General features: G+C 39.6%; 1 protein-coding gene across 6 annotated transcripts in view; it reads right to left on the minus strand.

Annotated features, from left to right (window-relative positions):
* taf2 (TAF2 RNA polymerase II, TATA box binding protein (TBP)-associated factor) overlaps window positions 1-19404 on the minus strand; it is a 105294-nt gene that overhangs the window by 24653 nt on the left and 61237 nt on the right. For all 6 annotated transcript variants that reach the window (XR_015756919.1, XM_087986052.1, XM_087986054.1 and 3 more), the window contains exons 21-22: window positions 15822-15891; window positions 6517-6626 (exon numbers count right to left, since the gene is read on the minus strand). Coding sequence is in view for 5 of the 6 variants with exons in the window: in XM_087986052.1 (XP_087842178.1) it covers window positions 6517-6626; window positions 15822-15891 (180 nt within the window). In the remaining variant the exon portion in view is untranslated. The remainder of the gene's footprint in view (window positions 1-6516; window positions 6627-15821; window positions 15892-19404) is intronic.

Genomic DNA, 19404 nt, shown 5'->3' on the forward strand with positions numbered 1-19404 from the left:
AGCATGGCCAATTCACCTAATCTGCACATCTTTGGACTGTGGGAGGAAACCGGAGCACCTGGAGGAAACCCACGCAGACATAGGGAGAATGTGCAAACTCCACAGAGTCACCCGAGGCTGGAATCTAACCTGGAACCCTGGTGCTGAGAGGCAGCAGTGGAAACCACTGAGCCGCCTTCATAAGGGGCATGGATACAGTAAATAGACAAGGTATTTTCCCTGGGGTGGAGGAGTCCAGAACTAGAGGGCACAGGTTTAGGGTGAGGGGGAAAAAAGATATAAAAGAGACCTGAGGGGGCAACTTTTTTTCACGCAGAAGGTAGTGTGTGTGTGTGTGTGTGTGTGTGTGTGTGGGGAATGGGCTGACAGAGTAAGTGGCGGAGGCTTGTGCAATTGCAGCATTTAAAAGGTATCTGGATGGGTCTATGAATAGGAAGGGTTTTGAGAGTTATGGGCTGGGTCCTGGCAGGTGGAACTAGATTGGGTTGGGATATCTGGTAAGCATGGACGAGTTGGACCGAAGGGTCTGTTTCCGTGCTGCACACGCAAACTATATAACTTTATTAGTTCCAAGTCTACCTAATTTAGCGCACAGATTGTGCAACAGCATACGTTGGAGATTACCCTCAATATGAAGGATCTTTGGCTTCACAAATACTGCCTGGTTGTCACTCTTAACATGTAACAGGTAGATTTGTAATAATATGCTCAAGAATGTTCTTCCTTCATATTGGTTTTCTCATCAGCTGCAGCAGGCTGAGCGGATAACAGAACTCAGTCAGCTCTGTCAGTAATGGCTGCGGCTGAGCTATACTGGAGATTGTGTTCGCTTATGATTGTGCAATGCTCAGTACAACTCCTCAGGCTCTGAATTGTCTATGTCCAAACACAGCAATGATTGGATAATAGCCAGGCTTTTGGCCAACAAGTAGCAAGTAACAGGCAAAGACTGACTCCAATGAGAGAAAATCAAACCATCATTATCATTGCTGAAGCCCCAGCTCCCACTATCAACATCCTGGGAGTTACCACTGATTACACACTGAACAGGACAACCCGTATAAATAACCAAAAGAGCAACTAAGACGTTAGGAAACTTCCAGCAATTAAAACACCTCAACTCCGAAAAGCCTACAGGCTACCTGCAAGTCAGCCTCTCGATGCCTGGAGAGTGCATTTCCAACACACTCAAGAAGCTGGTCGTCAGCAATGTTTGCTTACCTATATTTGTTAAAACTTAGAAAATAGATGAAAGGATAGGCCATTCTGCCCATCGCATTTGCTCTGGACTCAATAGGATCATGGCTGATCTCTATCTCAAAGCCATACTCCTCCTCACTTCTCATATCCAACGATGCCTTGTTCTCCAGAAATCTACTACTTTCATAAATACGTTCATGACTTGGCCTCCACAAACTTTTATGGTGCAAAACTCCATAGGCTACCACCCTTCAAGTGAAGGGATTTCTCATCATCTCAATCAGAAATGATTTATTCTGTATCCAGACAGTGACTGCATGAATCAAATCTCAACAATTCCCAGCATTGCATTCCTACCAAAATCCATATCACAGTATTGACACCTCTGTTGGAGCTGTCCTGCCAGTGGCTAAAAGTTAGTCATGAAAACATTGCCAAGGGAGTTGGACTGGATCTGCTGTTTCTGGTTTCAGTATGCAAGTTGATGCTAAGTGCTTGCCCTGGTAATAACCAGAAGTAACCTTTTGCAGAGGCCGCAAAAATATCATTTAAATTTTCAAGGGAAAAGGAACATCTCGATGGTTCCTCTCAATTGCCTTTCTTCCTCCAGAGGCAGAAAGCTCCAAGCTTGGCACAGCAAGTTGATTCTGTCAGTTGGTGCAGTTCCCTAGCAGAAAGTACGAAGAATTATATTTTTAAAAATTGAGTTACAAAAGAAGCTGGGAACTTCACATCCAAGAAATGCTACGTACACTCATGTCATTCTTCATATTTGCCCAAGTTTTTTCAAGTTCTTCAACTTTGAATTTCTGAGAGAGATCTTGATACACCAAAGCAACTTTGATCATAAAAAAAATGGCCAATCAACTGAACGCTGACACTGAGAATTCAAGTGCTGTTGGACACACACAAAACAGCTCATGACGCATCACTGGAGAAAGTTATCAGCTCAGTGCAGGAACAGACAGTCTATGATTTTTCTGCTGCTGTCGCAGCACCAGGAGCACATTATTGGCTCCTTACGAATGTCTCCTTATGAATTGCATAAAAATGCCTGCAATCTATTTCTCCAAATTAGCAAATACCAGCATGTTTGATGCGAAGCTGTGTAACAAAATCTGTGCACCAATTAGTAAGCACAGAAATGGATTAAATATTAATCATAAATTCAGAATGTTCATTTTGTATAATAAAAGTTGGGGAAATTAAAACCATTACAATTTCATAAAGTTTAAGGAAGGATGATTGCAGTCAGCATTGTAATCCAACAGTACAAATGAAAGCTGCAATATTAATTAGGCACACCCTTCTTCCTCACAGTGTTGAATATTCTAATCAGTTGTCACGCACTTATTTGTTTTATTTCTTGTTTTATTTCTCCACAAGTATTCCTATCAGCAATAAGACCAAATCATTGGCAAGTTAATTTTCTTTTCAAAATGATATAAACTATACCTTAAACTGGGCAACCTCGAACTTCATCCCTTCCCTTCCTTGATTTTCTATCTTCATTTCAATGTGTAATCCTAAATTATTGACTGATATTCATAACTTGGCACGGACTCCCACAAATACTTTGACTACATTTTCTCACAACATGCTTCCTTTGAAGATTCTTTTCCTAGCATTTTTAAATTCCATTGCACCAGTTTCAATTAAGCAACCTTCTATATTAACACTTTTGATACCTCTTTCTCTTCAACCAAGAAGTCCTCCTCAACAGCTGCCAAATCCACCCCCCCCCCCACTCCTGAACCTTTGTTCACAACCCTTCCCCTCCTTAAGATAGGGTTCTAATTGCTCCCAACCTATACCCTATCAGCATCCACATTTAATGAATCATTGCCCACCATTTCTGCCACTTTACACATCTTCCCTTTCGCTCTACTCACCATTTGAAAGCATTTCTCTGGTGCACTCCTGTCAGCCCCAACACTACTCCCTGCTTCCCTCCTTGTAATGTTCCTTTTGCAAATTTGCATGCACGCAAAGTATTTTAACTACATACTTAACTCCTCTCTCCTCATCCAAAGCCCTAAGCACCCCTTCCAAATAAAACAATAATTTGCTTGTACTTTCAAGATATGCTATTGTATTCCCTTCTCATTATGGGGTCTTCTATGACTGCTTTGCACAACACCTCAGTTCAACCTACAGGCATGACTAGTTCCATGTCCATGATCATTTTAATTTTCCACCTTACTTCCATTCTGACCTCAACCTACTGCAATGCAATCACACCTCACCTTTTGATTCAGAGTCTATAACTTTCTGGACTCAACGTTATATTTAATAATTTTAGATCATTACATACTCTCCACTCAGTTTGTTTTTTCAGCTGGTTCATGGTTTCTCATTTCATTATTTGTTCACTTTGCATATGGACAATTGTTATCCAGCCTTGTATAACTCATGTAAGTAGCACTGTTTGTTTACTCATTACGACAAGCCCTTTTGTCATTTAATTACTCCTGCCCTCCAGCTATTACAGGACTCCCCTTCTGTTCTTCTCCCTCTGCAAGCTTTTACTTGTTCAAAACAATTCCATTTCTACCATTCTTCAGTTACAAAGAAGGTTACTGATATATTAACTCAGTTTCTCTCCACAGGTCCTGCCTGACCCACTGATTATTACCCACATTTTACCTCAAACTTTTGCATACTTGTGTAATTATTTTCAGTGGGCATGTCATCTCGCACCCTTAATGCCATCTTTCCCTCCCAAGTATAACCACTCAAGAATTGAATTATTATTGATGCATTCTGGAACTATTTCTCCTCACAAGCAGCTTGAAATTTATTAATTTACTATCAATTATTGAGCTTAGTTTTATAAAAGTTTAGGGTGTAGGTTTGCTCGCTGAGCTATAGGTTTGATATCCAGACGTTTCATTACCTGGCTAGGTAACATCATCAGTGGCGACCTCCAAGTGATAAAAGTTATAAAAAATTATAGCAAAATATTGGAATAAAAAGGCATATTGTCATTTTAGTACCTCTATAATGCAATATTTTATTATTTCAGGTCAATTTTACATGGAGCAACATTCTAATTCCTTAATCTGAACATGCAAAATATCTTGCACGAACAGAACTGCTGTTATTAGCCAATTGCCAAATCATGGATCACGACACTGTACAAACTTCTAATATTAGTATTTCAAATATTTCAAAATTACATCTGGCAACTTATTGGAACAGATTTAGTTTTCATACTGATCAAATGTAACACACATCTACAAACCCTGAATCCTCAAACGTGAATTTCAGTAATAACATCATAGAAGTACAAACAGCAAAAACCAGGAAACATTCAAGTGAAATAAGTAGAAAGAAAATCAACAGAACACCATAAGATGTGCTATTGCTGAGGTCTAACTAAAGATTTTTTCAAAATGCAAGATCTTGACTGACTATCTGGTTTCAACATTGAATGCCACCAGTCTAACAAAACATATAGAGTCGAGAGTGGGGTGCTGGAAAAGCACAGGTCAGGCAGCATCAGAGGAGCAGGAGAATCGACATTTGGGGCAAGAGCCCTTTATCAGGCCTCAATCCTGATGAAGGGCTCTTGTTCAAAACGTTGATTCTCCTGCTCCTTGGATGCTGCCTGACCTGCTGTGCTTTTCCAGCACCCCACTCTCGACTCTGATTGTCAGCATCTGCAGTCCTCACTTTCTCTTAACAAAATATGTACTCCAGCAAGACTTTTCTTCTACCTGTCTTAACTGTTGTGCAGAGCCTGGCAGAAGACCATTAAAATAATTTTTCAAAAAGTGCAAGGTTATATCTATTGTTATTTTTCAGTTTATGATTTTCTTTCAATCGCCTTCCAGCTGTGGGTAAGGAAGACCGGATTAAAACATTTTAAAAGGAGGGTACAGTCAAGGGTGACTCAAAGAAGGAAGCAATTACTTCAGATAATAATCGTATTGGCTGTAATAGCAATCAGAAACGCTGATAAACCTGATTCCAAGTGTAAACAGAATCACCACCTGTCTTGGGTACAAATGTTTTCTGTCTTACAAAGAAATCTCACAGGCATATATAACCATACTGCTGTAATCATTGCAACTGCACATGGAGAGTTATTTATAATCAAAGGTTTTTATACAACCAAACTACTGAAAATGTAGGTCAATTTTCCACCTCAGCATATGGCTACGCATAGTAGCTTCTATGGGTGGATATTAAAGTTACCTGACATTTACATAGCAAGTATAATACAGAATAATTCTTAGAACCAATTAATATTTTTACAGAAGTTGCAGTCTGTCATGACTGTTTCCCAAACTCTTAATTCAGTCTGTTCCCAAAACGTGACAATACATTTGGTTCTACTTTAACTTAAGCCAGCTTTGACATTACAAAAAATTAAAACCCATTCTTTGTTACATCTCGGATTATAATTCTGTACAGCTATGAAACCATTAACCAAACCAAATAGTCCGTTCTAAAGTCAAACAGACTTCAAAGCAACTACGTCCTTCAAGTTGAAAGTCTCTATACTGAAAGAAAAAACATCTGGAACAGACTTGCATAGCATAATATACTAAAAACTAAAGTTAGCCAGAACTTCTAGTGCCCTAAATGACTGACACTTTTATTGAGCATATCAGAAATCACAGTTAATGAGTTAAAAAAAAATTTTACTGCCAGACCATGAAATCAACACATTTACAGCAGCTTTAGAAATATTTTTTCTGAAAATAAGTCTGAACAAAAGAAACACCACAAACAATACAATTCTCGTAAAATACTCAAATTTGAAGAATAGAAATAAATTGTCATACTTTGAAGGAATGATCTAAAAATAACCTGTCAATGGCTTTAAATTTCCACTGATGCCATTGTGCTGAGGCTTAAAACGAAGCAAATCATAAAAGAACACAACTGAAAAAAAAAATGCTGTTGTATTTTATACGAGAAACTATTTTAGTTGGATTTGAAGCTTAAAGACAGCAATTATCAAAGTACACGTTTGAATGCGAATCAACGGATAGATTCTCAAACCACTTTCATAAAAAATCAGAAACAAGATTGAATACTTCAGTTTTACAATGCATGATTTCTAAATATACAGTTTATTACATGCACAGACTTGACTTCAACTTAGCACCAAATAAGCACAACAGATCACAAATTAACTTTATATGAAACATTCTAATTGGATTAAAAATAAAAAATACTTTCAAGTACACAAATCATCTGTTTTTTATTTTAACTCTTATGTCAAATAATTGTTTGTTAAAACGTATCACAAAAGATAATCCGATGATAGAAACTGCTAATAGTCTTTAGAGATTTTAAATATACCTGAATTCATTAGCTTCCAGAGCTGGTCCACCAGGGCCTCACTGCACAGTGGAGAGTCTGTATTCTTGGTGAAAGGTGGGTTTTTATTGAGCATACTCAAAACCTTATGCCTGTAATATATAAAACAACAGGATTTAGATGTATCCATGACAACAGAATCATATGAATGGAAATAAATTTTAATAAGCATATTCTGCAAGAATATTAATGAAAAATGGTGGAATAACAGGAAACAAATCATTACTACTAAAATCAGTGAACCTAGGCGTTTAGTTGAGAGGTCCACTATCTTTGATTGCAGCAGCTGGACCACTACTCTCTTGATGCCTTATTTGCTATTAACCAAAAATAACACTCCACATTATTATATGCCCATATTAAAACTGTTAAAGGTATCCACTCTCTCCACCACCAATGCTCAACAGCAACAGTGTACACTATCTAAAAGATGCACTGCAGAAATTCACCAAACATCCTTACACTGCTCCCTCCAAACCCAAGTCCACTTCCACCAAGAAGAACAAGGGGAGCAAATACACTTGAATACCACCAATTGCAAGGCACTCACTATCCTGATTTGGAAATAAATTACCGTTCCTTCACAGTCAGAGTCAAAATCCTGGAATTCCCTCCCCAAGGGCATTGTGGGTCAAGCACAGTAGATGAACTGCAGTGGTTCAAGGAGGCAGCTCACCCCCCAACCTTCAAAAGGGCATCCAGAGACAGGCAATAAATGCTGGCCAGCCAGCGACACCCACATCCCATGAGTGAATAAATAAACAAAATATTTAAGTCCACTTTCTATACATTTCTTTTATAAAGTTTCTTTTGCTTGAGAAGTTAACTCAGTCTCAAATCACTCATTGCAGACAAACTTTTGATCTCTTTGTTATTGAACCCTTTCAATAACTGAAAACTAGCATTTCCAGAAAATTAACCGGAAATCCTTCTTATTTACCTTGGCTTTGTTTTTATCAAGCGCGTCGAATGAAAGCCTTTAACTTGTGAAGGTAACAGAACACTATACTAGACCTTTTATTAGAAAACAAAATAATCCAAAACAGATTTTACTAATTATTCAACTTAGCTTCCAAAGGCATAAAAGCATACCTGGCCTGATTCACTGATGCTGAATGTTTCATATGAATCAACCAGGCTAAGAAATACTGTTGAGAAAATGACAGGGACAAGCTATATAAACAGAAGTCTCTTCATTTTTTTTGAAAGAAAAAGCTATCAAATATGTATCAAAGATGCTTTCATTGGAAGCAAAAAGCTCATCTCTTCTCTTGGCAAGTGACTTCGTCAAAATGCTTAAAAATTATACTTGTACCAAAACAGCATATTTTCCAAAGAATGAAGCTTGCTTTTAATCTTTGAGCGTCAGAAAGAAAAAGGCAAAATAGAACAGTACATCAGAGCTGAATCAAATGTTCCTCATATCCATTTCTGCACTTTCCCCATAACCCTCAATTCCTCTAATGGTGAAGAATCTCTCTCAGCCGTAAATATATGCAGGTCTCTGCCACCACAGCTCTCTATGGTAAAGAGTTCCAAAGAGAAATAACCCTAAGAAATGCCTCCTTATCAGTCTTAAATTTGTATCACTTTATTCTGAGACTGTCTGAGGAGGAATATCCCCTCAGCATCCCCTGTCAAGCCCCTTAAGAATCACATAGGAGATAATGTCTCATTGCTTTAAACTCCACTGAATAGAGTCCCAAACTGTTTCGCCTTGGCTCATAAGACAATTCCTCCTTACCAGGGATCATCCTAGTGAACCTTCTCTGAAACTGGTTCCAATAAAAGGATATATTGCCCTGAACAATTGAGGGGAAAAAAAACTGCTCACAGCACTCCAGATGTGGTCTCAACAGCACCTGGTGAATTGCAATAAGACTTCACTCCTTTTATACTCCAACTCCCTTAAAATTAGAAACCTGCTGTATCTATGTGCTAGCTTTCTATATTTTCGTGTACAAGTACTCCTAAGCCCTACTGCTGCAGTTTTCTGCAAGTTTTTCCCATTTAAGCAATAATGTTCTTTTGTTCTCCCTTCAAAAATGAACTTTGCATTTTCTCACATTCTACTCTATTTGCCAATACTTTGCCAATTTATTTAACCTCTCAAGAAGGTTTGCATCCCTCTTGCAATCTGTCATCTGCAAATTCAGCTAGAGTACATTTGCTTCCTTCCTCCAAGTCATTAATATATATTGTGGTCCGAGTTACGGCTCCAGTTCTCATTCCTGCAGAACCCCACTGAATAAAAAGTTACCACTCATCCCCGTTGCGGTTTCCTGCCCATCAGCCAATGCTCTATCCATGTCAATATACCACCTCCAATACCACGGGCTTGCTTGATGTCACTCATTCTGCCTACCTTCTTATGCTACATTTTCTCCATCCACGCCTGTCATTTCCTCCTCCTCAAGCACTTTCTTTTTAAATTATTCATTCATGGGATGAGGCAATTTATGGTGCACCAACATTTGTTGTCCATCTCTTATTTTCCTTGAACTGAGTTTGCTATACCATTATGGGGGGCAGGTAAGAGTCAACCACAATGCAGTAGGTAGGGTCTTGCACGCCAGCCAGAGGAAGTAAGGTTGGCAGATTTTCTTTCTTAGGAGGGCATTAGTGATTCAGGTGGATTTTCGTGACAAACCAGCAATGGTTGCATGGTCACCACCAGGTTCACTAACTCTATTTTTTAAAAATTGAATTCGAATTAGAACATAGAACATAGAACATAGAACATAGAACATAGAACATAGAACATAGAACATAGAACATAGAAGAATACAGCGCAGTACAGGCCCTTGGGCCCTCGATGTTGCGCCGATCCAAGCCCACCTAAACTACACTAACCCACTATCCTCCATATACCTATCCAATGCCCTCTTAAATGCCCATAAAGAGGGAGAGTCCACCACTGTTACTGGCAGGGCATTCCATGAACTAACGACTCGCTGAGTGAAGAACCTACCCCTAACATCAGTCCTATATCTACCCCCCCTTAATTTAAAGCTATGCCCCCTTGTAATACCCGACTCAATACGCGGGAAAAGGTTCATACTGTCGACCCTATCTAACCCCCTAATCATCTTGTACACCTCAATCAAGTCACCCCTAAACCTTCTTTTCTCTAGTGAAAACAGCCCCAAGTGCCTCAGTCTTTCCTCATACGATTTTCCTTTCATACCAGGCAACATCCTGGTAAACCTCCTCTGCACCCGTTCCAATGCCTCCACATCCTTCCTATAGTATGGCGACCAAAACTGCACACAATATTCCAGATGCGGCCGTACCAGAGTCTTATACAACTGCATCATGACCTCAGGACTCCGGAACTCAATTCCTCTACCAATAAAAGCCAGTACGCCATATGCCTTCCTCACCGCACTATTTACCTGGGTGGCAACTTTCAGAGATCTGTGTACATGGACACCAAGATCCCTCTGCTCATCCACACTACCAAGTATCCGACCATTAGCCCAGTACCCCATCTTTTTGTTATTCTTCCCAAAGTGAATCACCTCGCACTTAGCTACATTGAATTCCATCTGCCACCTTTCTGCCCAGCTCTGCAGCTTCTCTATATCCTGCTGTAACCTGCCACATGCTTCCTCACTGTCAACAACTCCTCCGACTTTCGTATCATCCGCAAACTTGCTCACCCAACCTTCTAACCCCTCTTCCAGGTCATTTATAAAAATGACAAACAGCAATTGTACCAACTGTCATGGTGGGATTCAAACCCATGTCACCAGAACATTAGGGCCTTTGGATTACTCACCTAATGAGATTACTTGTATGCCATAGGGTTGAAATTTGTATGTATATACATTTATACATACTGTACACTTGTGTGGAGTGACCAATCACAAATACACAGCACTTTCAGCAGTGGAAAAGATCAGCCAAATAAATCATTTTGATCAGGAAGAGTCACAGCAAGAGTCAGGACAAAAATCCCATGAGCGGATAACAGAGTTTCAAAATCAAGATTGAATAAACACATCGCCACCAAAATAACATTTTCAAAATGTAACAGCACATTAAAGAATGATCCTTTAAAGAAACAATAAAAAACATACTATGCAGACAATTTTACTTTGACAACAGCAGGCAATGATCATAACTAGACAAAAATAGAACAATGGAAGTGGTACAGGCAAAATACCTAAACTTCCTTTTCCACATACCCAAAGCCAATCGAGTTAAAAAAGCAATTTCACTAAAGCAGTAAACAATTGTTTTTCAGGTTGAAGGGAAATGTGCAATCGTTTTGGTAGCTCTGCTCATTTTACTATGTATTTTAAGGTAAAAGGCAAAATGTTTAAAGGGAGATGGGAGGAAAAGGTATCAGGGTGGTAGAGGCAAAAAACCTTCATGACATTTTAGTATTCAGATGTGGGCTTGCAATGCCAACGCATACAAGGCAATGAGCCAAAAAAATAGGATTGGAATAGTTGGTGGTTAATTGTGACCGGTATAGTCGCAATGATCCCAAGAACTTTTCTCTGTACTTTAAATTTCTATGTTTCCATGACTCTATAATGTCGTGCTCAGGTATAGAGGGCACAATTTTGAAGTTAAAAGATGACATGAAAATTAGAAATGTCACCTCTACATTTACAGCACAGACATGTAGCCATCAGCCCATCCTGTCTGTGGCAGTCAACAAAGATCTGACTACACTAAACATTCTCTCTCGGACTTTGGGCCAAAAGCTGGAAGTCAAGATAACGTAAGTAACTATCTAAATATTGTTAGAAGAGTTTTTAACTTGACCACCTTTTCAGATGATGATGAATTCCAGACTCCTGTAATTGAATAGGAAAGTTCTTAACTGTGCTGTTGGTCTTCTAGCTCTTAAGTCAAATCTATGTCCCCTGGTTACTGACTCCTCTGTTAATGCTTTTGTACCCACCCTATCTATGCCCTTCAATATCTTAAACAGCTCTACCAGGCCCCCTGTCAATCTTCACTGTTTCAAGAAAAACAGTTCCAGACTATCCAATCTATTACTCTCAGCCCAGACCCTCCAGTTCAAGGAGGATCCTGGTAAATCTCGTCTGCATCCTCTCCTATGCAATCAAATCCTTCCTATAGTGTGGTAATGATATCAGAAAGCTGCAAGATGACTTGAAGAAAGCAGAGATAGGCAGATGAAATTAACAAATGTGAAGAAATAAACTATGGTTGGAAGAATAAGGCAAGGCAATATATATTTTATAATTTTAAAAGTATGCAGGAGCAGAGAGATTAGAGGCATATATACCAACCTATGAACATGGCAGGACAAGTGGAGAGGTTTATTAAAAAGTAAGAAAGTTATGCTAAAACATTGGTATGGTCTCAGATGGAGTGCTGTGTACAGTTCTGGTTACCATATTACAGGAGGATATCAACACCTTAGAGAAGATGCAAAAGATTTACCAGAATAATTAAGGGGATTAGGACCTAAGAATTGGGGCTGCTCCCTTAGAGTAGAGAAGATTAAATAGTTCTTTACTAAAATCATGAAATATTTCAGTAGACAAAAACGGGGAAAGATTTTGTCAATACGAAGGGTAACCAGCCAAGAAACCAAAGGAAGCAAAGGAGTAAAAATCTGCAAACAATTAGTTATGAATTTAGAAAGCATGGCCTGAAAGGATAGTGCAGTTAGATCAATGTTCCAATGTTATACAGTAATGACTACATTTCAAAAGTGCTTCATTAGCTGCAAGTATTTTGATTTATCTGCAAGTCATGAAAGTGCTTTATCAGTGCAAATGTTTCTTTCTTTTTGAAATGTGAATTGGATAAATACTTGAGAAAAAAATTGGAAGGCTACGAGGAAAGAACAGGAGAGCTCGAGTGAATCCTTATTAGACAATAAAGGCAGTAGGAGTATACTTAAGAGGGAAATCAGGAGGGCAAAAAGGGGACAATGAGATAGCTGAGGCGATTAGAGTCAAGGAGAATCCAAAAGGTTTTTACAAATACATTAAGGACAAAAGGGCAACTAGGGAGAGAATAGGGCCCCTCGAAGATCAGCAAGGTGGCTGGCCTCTGTGTAGAGCTGCAGGAAATGGGGTAGATGATAATTGAGTATTTTGCATCAGTATTTACTGTGGAAAAGGACATGGAAGACATAGAATGTAGGGAAATAGATGGTGACATCTTGAACTCTGTGGGAAGCTAGGGAAGCAATTGCTGGGCCCCATGCTAAGATATTTGTATCATCGATAGTCACAGTTGAGGTGCCGGAAGACTGGAGGTTGGCTAATGTGGTGCCACTATTTAAGAAGGGTGGTAAGGACAAGCCAGGGAACTATAGACCAGTGAGCCTTGTCAGTGGTGGGCAAGTAGTTGGAGGGAATCCTGAGGGGCAGGATGAACATGTATTTGGAAAGGCAAGGACTGATTAGGGATAATCAGCATGGCTGTGTGTGGGGGAAATCATGTCTCAAACTTGATTTGACTTTTTTGAAGTAGTAACAAAGAGGATGAGGACAGGGCAGTAGATGTGATCTATATGGACGTCAGTAAAGCGTGCGACAAGGTTCCCCATGGGAGGCTGGTTAGCAAGGTTAGATCTCATGGAATACAGGGAGAACTGGCCATTTGGATATAGAACTGGCTCAAAAGGTAGAAGACAGAGGGTGGTGGTGGTGGAGGGTTGTTTTTCAGACTGGAGGCCTGTGACCAGTGGAGTGCCACAAGGATCGGTGCGAGGTCCTCACTTTTTGTCATTTACATAAATGATTTGGATGTGAGCAGAAGAGGTGTAGTTAGAAAATTTGCAGATGACACCAAAATTGGAGGTGTAGTGGACAGTGAAGAGGGTTACCTCGGATTACAACAGGATCTGGACCAGATGGGCCAATGGGCTGAGAAGTGACAGATGGAGTTTAATTTAGATAAATGAGAGATGCTGCATTTTGGGAAAGCAAATCTTAGCAGGACTTACACACTTAATGGTAAGATCCTAGAGTGTGGTGCTGGACAAGGAGACCTTGGAGTACGGGTTCATAGCTCCTTGAAAGTGGAGTCGCAGATAGGTAGGATAGTGAAGGAGGCATTTGGAATGCTTTCCTTTATTGGTCAGAGTATTGAGTACAGGAGTTGGGAGGTCATGTTGCAGCTGTGTAGGTCATTGATTAGGCCACTGTTGGAATATTGCATGCAAGTCTGGTCTACTTCCTATCAGAAAGATGCTTAGAAACTTGAAAGGGTTCAGAAAAGATTTACAAGGATGTTACCGGGGTTGGAGGATTTGAGCTATAAAGAGAGGGTGAACAGACTGGGGCTGTTTTCCCTGGAGCGTCGGAGGCTTAGGGGTGACCTTATAGAGGTTTACAAAATTATGAGGGGCATGGATAGGATAAATAGACAAAGTCTTTTCCCTGGGGTGCGGCAGTCCAGAACTAGAGGGCATAGGTTTAGGGTGAGAGGGGAAAGATATGAGAGACTTTTTCACATAGAGGGTGGTACGTGTATGGAATGATCTGCCAGGGAAAGTGGTGGAGGCTGGTACAATTGCAACATTTAAAATGCATTTGGATGGTTATATGAATAGGAAGAGTTTGGAGAGATATGGGCCTGGTGCTGGCAGGTGGGACTAAATTGGGTTGGGATATCTGGTCAGCATTGACAACTTGGACCAAAGGGTCTGTTTCCATGCTGTACATCTCTATGACTCTATGAGCTACAGTAATTGGATGGACCAGTCAACAAACCAGCATATATATATAAAAGGCTGGATTATACAGGACAGAATAGCTCCATAGTGCTTGTTGGCTTGGAGACTGCTCAAAGAGAATCACAGCTTCGCAAAATAATTAGGAAATTCAAACAGCTTGATAATGAACCACTGAACTAAAACCAGAAGTGTTGAAAAAAAAAGTTTGACAGAATGCGTGAACAAAGTTCAGGTTTCACGTCAAGTAATTTTCACTTAAGCAAGTGAAATTGAGGGGGCTTGGGACAAAGAACAAAAAGGAAAACCTTTGATAAAATGAAAAGGCAAAGAGGTTAAGTTACACAAAGGTTGATGGCAAATGGAGTCAAATGGATGTCAAAGTGATGATCAAAGGGAGTGATAATGGAATAAAGCAAAAAAAATGAAAGACAAGTCCACGGAAAATGAATTACAGGATCATTCATCATAAAAAGGATTGTGAACAAGAGGACACAGTTGTAAAGTACTCTAAAAAAGAAGCAAACGCAAGGTGAGAAAAAAAACTTTTTCACACAGTGGGTAGTTAATAACTGGAATGCACTGTCAGAGGTTGAGGAAGCAGCAGGTTGGATTGAGGCATTCAAGAGAATATTAGATTATAATTTAAATTGAAACAAAGTACAGGATTACGGGAAAAGGCAGGAGATTAACAAAAAGTCGAGATGCTCAGAGTGACTATGTAATCACGGTAGGCTGAAGGAGCCTCCTTCTTCACCATAACAATTCTGAACAGTGAACAGCTGCCACCTGAAATCAAAACACAGAGTGGAACAGGAGAAAATAACCAAAAACAGTTAAAGAAAAGCAAACAAAACACAGGCATAGGCAATAAAGTGAATTATTAAATTCAATGGCGAGTCTGGCACCCTACAAAACTGCGAATTGAAATATGAGGTGCTTGTTACTCAAGTTAACAATGAGCTTCAATAGAACATATCAGCAAGCTGAAGATAGAGCGCTCTAAGTATGAATGTGGCAAGGAACTGAAACCTCAGGTACCTAGAAATTCAAGGACATACTTACAGGCTGGACTCCCTCATGTATAGAGTGTCACATTCTAAGCAATTCACTTCTACATTTTTCATTTTGGTTACAGCATTCACTTGTCAGAATGTGGTCTTTTCTATTTTGTTGTTTTGTAGACTATGAAAAAGTACAAGTCAGGCCAGGATATACTGTAACAACACATTTATTTGATCGCTAACTCACTCGTACTTTGTTTTCCAAGCCCACTCTCAGTCCTCATAGAAACTGAATTCCTGCAGTATTGACCCCATTTTGGCCCCACTCCAATAAAGAGAAATCTAAATCTTACAATATATTTTTTAAAAAAGACAAAAAGTGATTATCTTGCATACAAATGAAAACTGTGAGTTAAGGAGAAATATTAATGAACTGATAAATAAATAGTTTAGAAGATAAAATGTATCCACACTATTGCTAATATTTCATAATTTTGATGAATACTTCAGTTATAAAGCAAAATTACATTGAAATGTTAAAGAATCGTTTTTCCTGGTTTAGACCACAAGATTACAGATTTATATAGGACTGGTTTAGTAAGACTCACCTTATGTAAGGCACAGCATCATTCTGAACAAGATCCAGCAACCACTGCAATTCTTCAGTACTCCTGTCCACTGAGGGGAAATTTTAATGAAGAACTTAAAAGTCAGACATACCAAAATCAAAATATTCAAACTCAAAACAGTAAACACATAAAGCATATTGTTTCAGAGACAATTGTAAAATATTTCTGTAAAATCATGATTTACCAAGGCTCAAAAGAACAGCCAGTAATTTGATTTTAAAAAGTTTGCATGAAAAAGAACTAATAGAAACCTACACCTTTATAAAATTACAAATCCATAAAATGTCTCAGCTTGTAGACCAAACACATCATCTTTTCTACTGTTATTTGCTTTTTTTGAACTTTATACTATGCCACAGGAAACAGTTTAAGCAGCATTAAAACTTTCATAAAAAACAGCTTTTATAAAGTGTCAAATGTAGATTCCAGTAGCATTCGTTATTGGCAACTTGGATGATTTGAAATAGTGCAGTGGTCAAGAGGGGCTCGCAATTGTTATCTTTGTTTGTTCTTACAAATGTTCGACATAGCTCTTTTCTTGAAGGGCTCTTCGTCTAATGCAAAACACAATTCATATTCTTACATACTCCTGAAGCAACTCTAAACACTCAGATAACATGTAGAAATCAGCTTGACTTATTTAATTTCGACATAGATAATGGGATCATTTGACTAGCACTCACATCGTAATATGGGTACGACACACTAGGGTAGCCAAAAACAGTTGAACAACTAACAGATAATAAAACCAGAAGATACAGGAGCAGAATTAGCAAATTAGGCCATTAGGCCCACAGAGTCTGCTCATGTATTCAATCATGGCTGATATATTTCTCAGGAGAAAGTGAGGACTGCAGATGCTGGAGATCAGAGCTGAAAAATGTGTTGTAGAAGGGCTTATGCCCGAAACGTCGATTCTCCTGCTCCTTGGATGCTGCCTGACTTGCTGCGCTTTTGCAGCAACACATTTTCCAGCTCTGATATATTTCTCAACCACGTTAGCCTCCACAGCCTTCTATGGCAATGAGTTCTACAGATTGATTACTCACTGGCTGAAGAAATTCCTCATCTCAGTGCTAAAAGGTGGTGCCTTCACTGAGGTTATACCCTCTGGTCCTTACTTCTACTACTGGAAACATCTGATCCACATCCAAGGAACAAAGAAAATTTACAGCCCAGGAACAGGTCCTTAGGTCCTCCAAGCCTGAGCCGATCCAAATCCACTGTCTAAACTAATCACCCAATTCCTAAGCATCTGTATCCCTCTGCTCCCCACCTACTCATGCATCCATCCAGACACACCTTAAGTGAAGCTACCGTACCTGCCTCTACTACCTTTGCTGGCAACGTGTTCCAGGCAGCTACCAGCCTGTGTGTGAAGTACTTTCTGTGTGCATCTCTCTTAAACCTTTCACCTCTCACTTTGAATGCGTGACCTCCTTACAGAATCCCTTACATGGGAAAAAGCCTATCTCCATCTACCCTGTCTATACCCTTCATGATTTTGTAGACCGAAGATCAGGTCCCCCCCCCCTTAATCTCCTTTTTTCAAATGAAAACAAACCTAATCCACCCAACCTCTCTTCACAGCTAGCACCTTCCATACCAGGCACAACATCGTAAACATTCTCTGCACCCTTTCCAAAGTGTCCACATCCTTTTGGTAATGTGGCGACCAGAACTGTACACAGTATTCTACATGCGGCCGAACCAAAGTCTTGTACAATTTTAACATGACATGCCAGCTCTTATACTCAATACCCCATCCAATGAAGGTAAGTATACCACGTGCCTTCTTGATCTCTCTATCCACCTGTACAGCCACCTACAGGGTACAATGGACCTGAACTCCCAGATCTCTCTGCTCATCAACTTCTCCCAAAGCTTTTCCATTTACAGTATTGTTCACTCAAGATTTAGAGTTACCGAAATACATCACCTCACATTTGCCTGGTTTGAACTCTATTTGCCACTTCTTCACCCAACTCTCCAGTCTACCTATATTCTCTTGTATTCTTTGACAGCCCCCTATGCTTTCTGCTACTGCACCAATCTTCATGGCATCTGAAAACTTAATGATCAGATCAACAATGCCCTCTTCCAGATTATTTATGTATACCGCAAACAACAGTGGCCCCAGCACTGATCCCTGTGGAATATCACTGGTCACCTTTCTCCATTTCGAGAAACTCCCTTCAACTACTACTGTCTCCTGCTGCTCAACCTTTCCTTTATCCACCTTGCCAGAACATCCTGCACACCATGTGACTTCACTTTCTCCATTTGTTTACCACAGGGAACCTTGTCAAGTGCCTTACTAAAGTCCACAGATATGCCATTTACAGCCCTTCCTTCATCTATCAACTTGGTTACTTCCACAAAGAACTCTATTAAGTTGGTAAGACACAATCTCCCCTGCACAAAACCATGCTGCCTATCACTGATAAGCCCATTCTTTTGTAAATATAAATAAATATAAATATAAACAGATTTTATCCCTCAGTACCTTCTCCAGCAACTTTGCCACCACTGACGTCTGTAGTTGCCTGGAATATCCCTACTACCCTTCTTGTATAGGGGACAAGATGAGCAACCCTCCAGTCCTCTGGCACTTCACCAGTGTTTAAGGAGGCTACAAAGATATCTGGCAGGACCCCAGCCATTTCCTCTCTCGCCTTCCTCAGCAACATGGTATAGATCTCATTCGGTCCTGGGGATTTGACCACCTTAATATCCTTTAGCCTACCCAACACATCTTCCCTCCTTATGTCAACATGATCCAGAGTAAACACAATTTCTATCCACTTCCACTTTATCCAGACCTTTCAGCATTCTATGAAGTTTCAATGAGATCTCCCTCATCCTTCTAAACTCCACTGAGTGCAGACCCCCAGGAGTTCTCAATTGCTTATGACAAGCCCTTCGATCCTAAAATCATTCTGGTAAACATCCTCTGCATCCCCTACAATGCCAACACATGCTTTCTTCGACAAAGCCCAAACATATGCACAATACAGAGCATACTTAACTACTATTAAAAAGTAGTTCAGAAAAAATGTTAAAACAACAAATTTTGACAGTGCACCATATGGGAAAATGAGGGTAGATATCTCGAAGCATTATCCAACACGTACGATGAGAGCAATGTCAAAGAAAAGGGACAGATGGTTCAGGCTGAATTTCTGAATTTAGATCGTCAGCAGCAATGCTGAGATAACTAACATTGGGGTGCATAAGATGGAAGAGCACTGATATCTCAAAAGGTTGTAAGGCTTTAAGTAGTTAGAGAGGTAACAGGATCATGGAAGAATCTGAAAATGGAATTAGAATTTTAAAATTTAAGAGTTTCTCAATTGGTGCCAAAGTCAAAGAGCACAAGGTAATACATGAAGCAAATTAAAATTAGGGGTCAGTTTTAAATGGCCTTGAGTTTGAGAGTGAAAGAGTGGAGTATTATAATAGAAGATTCTTTTGAGGATTCATGTTGAAGGATTTTGAACAATAGTGCACCTGGATGCTGGACCTTCTTTTGAAAACAGACAATTGAAAGTACAATGGCAAA

This window comes from Chiloscyllium plagiosum, unplaced genomic scaffold, assembly GCF_037043375.1.
Source record: "Chiloscyllium plagiosum isolate Xiang-an unplaced genomic scaffold, Cpla_swu_hap1 HiC_scaffold_4, whole genome shotgun sequence".
NCBI lineage: Eukaryota > Metazoa > Chordata > Chondrichthyes > Orectolobiformes > Hemiscylliidae > Chiloscyllium > Chiloscyllium plagiosum.